Source organism: Dendrobates tinctorius, unplaced genomic scaffold, assembly GCF_039654945.1.
Source record: "Dendrobates tinctorius isolate UK_male_01 unplaced genomic scaffold, ASM3965494v1 ptg000054l, whole genome shotgun sequence".
Taxonomy (NCBI): domain Eukaryota; kingdom Metazoa; phylum Chordata; class Amphibia; order Anura; family Dendrobatidae; genus Dendrobates; species Dendrobates tinctorius.
This window is the reverse complement of record NW_027361722.1, coordinates 225,505-232,362: the sequence shown is the minus strand read 5'-3', so window position 1 is coordinate 232,362 and position 6,858 is coordinate 225,505. Positions and strand designations below refer to the sequence as shown.

Sequence of the window (6,858 nt, the reverse complement as noted above, 5' to 3'; positions counted from 1 at the left end):
CCTTCTCCTTGATGGGGGCTTTCTTCCATATTGGGGTGTCCTGATCTGACTCCTGCTGTCACTAGAGCTGCAGGGGTTAATGCTGTGTGCAGGGGAGGGCACAGTTTGGACAGATTTGGATCCCCTCTCCCCTCTCCAGGCTGGGACTGTCAGTCATTGGTTTGGGGGTGTGGACCCTCCCAGTCCCGGACCCTGGAGCAGTGCGGGCTGAGCAGTCAGTGGGGCAGCAGGGCACATGTAGGGCTCCGGCTGGCAGGACCATGAGTGACAGGAGGAGATGCCCGGGGGTCACTCTCAGCTCCAGGGCTCATGCATTTTCGGTGGAAGCTCTAATCGGGGGTCACAAAAAAAGGAAACTTCGGGACTGGGAGCCTGACAAGGGCCTGGATCTATCCATGGACGGACTGAGCCCACAGGGAGACATGGGGGACGGAGAGGACGCGGGAACCTGCCTGGACCTCAACCCTGGTAAGTGGCAGGATGGGTCCCTCCATACCTGCCTGTGCCCCCCAAACACACCCGCACTGTGCTCCTCTACCTGACCGCCAAGTGTCATTGCCGGGCACATTACTACCTCTGATCTTACCCCAGGACTGACCGCCTGCCGCTATATATACTGCCTGGTACTGTACCCCCAGAACTGCCTACCACTATATATACTACTGTACCCCCAGAACTGCCTGCCGCTATATGTACTGCCTGGTACTGTACCCCCAGAACTGCCTGCCGCTATATATACTACTGTACCCCCAGAACTGCCTGCCGCTATATGTACTGCCTGGTACTGTACCCCCAGAACTGCCTACCACTATATATACTACTGTACCCCCAGAACTGCCTGCCGCTATATGTACTGCCTGGTACTGTACCCCCAGAACTGCCTACCACTATATATACTACTGTACCCCCAGAACTGCCTGCCGCTATATGTACTGCCTGGTACTGTACCCCCAGAACTGCCTACCACTATATATACTACTGTACCCCCAGAACTGCCTGCCGCTATATGTACTGCCTGGTACTGTACCCCCAGAACTGCCTACCACTATATATACTACTGTACCCCCAGAACTGCCTGCCGCTATATGTACTGCCTGGTACTGTACCCCCAGAACTGCCTGCCGCTATATATACTGCCTGGTACTGTACCCCAGGACTGACCGCCTGCCACTATATATACTGCCTGGTACTGTACCCCAGAACTGACTGCCGCTATATATACTGCCTGGTACTGTACCCCCAGGACTGACCGTCTGCCACTATATATACTGCATGGTACTGTACCCCAGGACTGGCCGCCTGCCACTATAGATATACTGCCTGGTACTGTACCCCAGGACTGACCGCCTGCCACTATATATACTGCCTGGTACAGTACCCCCAGGACTGACCGTCTGCCACTATATATACTGCCTGGTACTGTACCCCCAGAACTGACTGCCACTATATATACTGCCTGGTACTGTACCCCCAGAACTGACTGCCACTATATATACTGCCTGGTACTGTACCCCCAGAACTGACTGCCACTATATATACTGCCTGGTACTGTATCCCAGGGCTGACCGCCTGCCACTACATATACTGCCTGGTACTGTACCCCCAGAACTGCCTGCCACTATATATACTGCCTGGTACTGTATCCCAGGGCTGACCGCCTGCCGCTATATATACTGCCTGGTACTGTACCCCCCGAACTGACCGCCTGCCATTATATATACTATCTGGTACTGTACCGCCAGAACTGCCTGCCACTATAGATATACTAAGACACAGAAAAAACACACAGTATGACAAACGTGCATAAATACTCTGATGTAAAATATATGTAACAGTAAGCAGCAAGTGCTAGTAAAAGATGTTAACAAAACCAGGGTATTTTGATACGTTTTTTTGCAAAAAAATGTACGCTAAGCCACTCCACCACATCACTGTATACTCTTCTCGGATATACTGCCTGGTACTGTACACCCAGAACTGACCGTCTGCCACTATATATACTGCCTGGTACTGTACCCCCAGGACTGACCGTCTGCCACTATATATACTGCCTGGTACTGTACCCCCAGAACTGACCGCCTGCCACTATATATACTGCCTGGTACTGTACCCCCAGAACTGACCGCCAGCCACTATATATACTGCCTGGTACTGTACCCCCAGGACTGACCGCCTGCCAATATATATATACTGCCTGGTACTGTACCCCCAGGACTGACCGTCTGCCACTATATATATACTGCCTGGTACTGTACCCCCAGAACTGACGCCTGCCACTATATATACTGCCTGGTACTGTACCCCCAGAACTGACCGCCTGCCACTGTATATACTGCCTGGTACTGTACCCCAGGACTGACCGCCTGCCACTATATATACTGCCTGGTACTGTACCCCCAGAACTGACCGCCAGCCACTATATATACTGCCTGGTACTGTACCCCCAGGACTGACCGCCTGCCAATATATATATACTGCCTGGTACTGTACCCCCAGGACTGACCGTCTGCCACTATATATATACTGCCTGGTACTGTACCCCCAGAACTGACGCCTGCCACTATATATACTGCCTGGTACTGTACCCCCAGAACTGACCGCCTGCCACTGTATATACTGCCTGGTACTGTACCCCCAGGACTGACCGCCTGCCACTATATATACTGCCTGGTACTGTACCCCCAGAACTGTCTGCCACTATATATACTGCCTGGTACTGTACCCCAGGACTGACCGCCTGCCACTATATATACTGCCTGGTACTGTACCCCAGGACTGCCTGCCACTATATATACTGCCTGGTACTGTACCCCCAGAACTGTCTGCCACTATATATACTGTCTGGTACTGTACCCCAGGACTGCCTGCCACTATATATACTGCCTGGTACTGTACCCCCAGGACTGACCGCCTGCCACTATATATACTGCCTGGTACTGTACCCCCAGAACTGTCTGCCACTATATATACTGCCTGGTACTGTACCCCAGGACTGACCGCCTGCCACTATATATACTGCCTGGTACTGTACCCCAGGACTGCCTGCCACTATATATACTGCCTGGTACTGTACCCCCAGAACTGTCTGCCGCTGTATATACTGCCTGGTACTGTACCCCAGGACTGACCGTCTGCCACTATATATACTGCCTGGTAATATACCCCCAGAACTGTCTGCCACTATATATACTGCCTGGTACTGTACCCCAGGACTGACCGTCTGCCACTATATATACTGCCTGGTACTGTACCCCCAGAACTGTCTGCCACTATATATACTGCCTGGTACTGTACCCCAGGACTGACTGCCTGCCACTACATATATACTGCCTGGTACTGTACTCCAGGACTGACCGCCTGCCACTATATATACTGCCTGGTACTGTACCCCAGGACTGCCTGCCACTATATATACTGCCTGGTACTGTACCCCAGGACTGCCTGCCACTATATATACTGTCTGGTACTGTACCCCCAGAACTGCCTGCCGCTGTATATACTGCCTGGTACAGTACCCCCAGGACTGACCGCCTGCCGCTGTATATACTGCCTGGTACTGTACGCCCCTATATAAAACCTACTTGGAAAACACTGGCTGATGATTATATTGAACTAATCCTCATTATAAGGTGATACAATAGAGGACTGGTGCATAGATCTATATGTTTCAGGTCAGATGGGACTCCGCGGTATATAGGGGGCTGCTCTGCTGTTTATCACTATGGTAATATTTCTCTATACATGTGGAGTACAGGGGGCACTCAGGGTTTGTATTGGGGGCTCGGGGGTCTAATCCGGAGCAGGGAAAATCAAAACAGCGACTGGATGAAAATGCGATCTAATCACATCGGTGCTAGAAACCAATCTACATCTATCTGGCCGGTCCGTATTGTATCCGTATACCTAACAGTCTGCTATTATGTGTTTATAAATGCCAGACACTTGTCACCATGAGTCTCTGTTATATACTATATTATTATAGGGGACTGTCCTGTAATATATTATTATAGGGGACTGTCCTGTAATATATTATTATAGGGGACTGTCCTGTAATATATTATTATAGGGGACTGTCCTGTATTATATTATTATAGGGGACTGTCCTGTATTATATTATTATAGGGGACTGTCCTGTATTATATTATTATAGGGGACTGTCCTGTAATATATTATTATAGGGGACTGTCCTGTAATATAATATTATAGGGGACTGTCCTGTATTATATTATTATAGGGGACTGTCCTGTATTATATTATTATAGGGGACTGTCCTGTAATATATTATTATAGGGGACTGTCCTGTAATATAATATTATAGGGGACTGTCCTGTATTATATTATTATAGGGGACTGTCCTGTATTATATTATTATAGGGGACTGTCCTGTATTATATTATTATAGGGGACTGTCCTGTATTATATTATTATAGGGGACTGTCCTGTAATATATTATTATAAGGGACTGTCCTGTAATATAATATTATAGGGGACTGTCCTGTATTATATTATTATAGGGGACTGTCCTGTATTATATTATTATAGGGGACTGTCCTGTATTATATTATTATAGGGGACTGTCCTGTATTATATTAATATAGGGGACTGTCCTGTAATATATTATTATAGGGGACTGTCCTGTAATATATTATTATAGGGAAATGTCCTGTATTATATTATTATAGGGGACTGTCCTGTATTATATTATTATAGGGGACTGTCCTGTAATATATTATTATAGGGGACTGTCCTGTAATATATTATTATAGGGGACTGTCCTGTATTATATTATTATAGGGGACTGTCCTGTATTATATTATTATAGGGGACTGTCCTGTAATATATTATTATAGGGGACTGTCCTGTACTATATTATTATAGGGGACTGTCCTGTATTAAATTATTATAGGGGACTGTCCTGTATTATATTATTATAGGGGACTGTCCTGTAATATATTATTATAGGGGACTGTCCTGTACTATATTATTATAGGGGACTGTCCTGTAATATATTATTATAGGGAAATGTCCTGTAATATATTATTATAGGGGACTGTCCTGTAATATATTATTATAGGGGACTGTCCTGTAATATATTATTATAGGGGACTGTCCTGTATTATATTATTATAGGGGACTGTCCTGTATTATATTATTATAGGGGACTGTCCTGTAATATATTATTATAGGGGACTGTCCTGTAATATATTATTATAGGGAAATGTCCTGTATTATATTATTATAGGGGACTGTCCTGTATTATATTATTATAGGGGACTGTCCTGTAATATATTATTATAGGGGACTGTCCTGTAATATATTATTATAGGGGACTGTCCTGTATTATATTATTATAGGGGACTGTCCTGTAATATATTATTATAGGGGACTGTCCTGTATTATTATTATAGGGAAATGTCCTGTATTATATTATTATAGGGGACTGTCCTGTAATATATTATTATAGGGGACTGTCCTGTATTATATTATTATAGGGGACTGTCCTGTATTATATTATTATAGTGGACTGTCCTGTAATATATTATTATAGGGGACTGTCCTGTAATATATTATTATAGGGAAATGTCCTGTATTATATTATTATAGGGGACTGTCCTGTATTATATTATTATAGGGGACTGTCCTGTAATATATTATTATAGGGGACTGTCCTGTAATATATTATTATAGGGGACTGTCCTGTAATATATTATTATAGGGGACTGTCCTGTAATATATTATTATAGGGGACTGTCCTGTATTATTATTATAGGGAAATGTCCTGTATTATATTATTATAGGGGACTGTCCTGTAATATATTATTATAGGGGACTGTCCTGTATTATTATTATAGGGAAATGTCCTGTATTATATTATTATAGGGAAATGTCCTGTAATATATTATTATAGGGGACTTCCTGTAATATTTTATTATAGGGAAATGTCCTGTAATATATTATTATAGGGGACTGTCCTGTAATATTTTATTATAGGGAAATGTCCTGTAATATATTATTATAGGGGACTGTCCTGTAATATATTATTATAGGGGACTGTCCTGTATTATATTATTATAGGGGACTGTCCTGTAATATATTATTATAGGGGACTGTCCTGTAATATTTTATTATAGGGAAATGTCCTGTAATATATTATTATAGGGGACTGTCCTGTAATATATTATTATAGGGGACTGTCCTGTAATATATTATTATAGGGAAATGTCCTGTAATATATTATTATAGGGGACTGTCCTGTAATATATTATTATAGGGAAATGTCCTGTAATATATTATTATAGGGAAATGTCCTGTAATATATTATTATAGGGAAATGTCCTGTAATATATTATTATAGGGAAATGTCCTGTATTATATTATTATAGGGGACTGTCCTGTAATATATTATTATAGGGGACTGTCCTGTAATATTTTATTATAGGGAAATGTCCTGTAATATATTATTATAGGGGACTGTCCTGTAATATATTATTATAGGGGACTGTCCTGTAATATATTATTATAGGGGACTGTCCTGTAATATATTATTATAGGGAAATGTCCTGTAATATATTATTATAGGGGACTGTCCTGTAATATATTATTATAGGGGACTGTCCTGTAATATATTATTATAGGGGACTGTCCTGTAATATATTATTATAGGGAAATGTCCTGTAATATATTATTATAGGGGACTGTCCTGTAATATATTATTATAGGGAAATGTCCTGTAATATATTATTATAGGGGACTGTCCTGTAATATTTTATTATAGGGAAATGTCCTGTAATATATTATTATAGGGGACTGTCCTGTAATATATTATTATAGGGCAATGTCCTGTAATATATTATTATA

At 42.7% G+C, this 6,858-nt stretch overlaps 1 protein-coding gene across 1 annotated transcript in view; it reads left to right on the top strand.

Annotated features, from left to right (window-relative positions):
• The first annotated feature begins 202 nt into the window (after window positions 1–202).
• TBX15 (T-box transcription factor 15) overlaps window positions 203–6,858 on the top strand; it is a 168,075-nt gene continuing 161,419 nt past the window's right edge. The window contains exon 1 of the mRNA XM_073576954.1: window positions 203–468. Coding sequence (XP_073433055.1) covers window positions 261–468 — 208 coding nt within the window. The 5' untranslated portion in view covers window positions 203–260. The remainder of the gene's footprint in view (window positions 469–6,858) is intronic.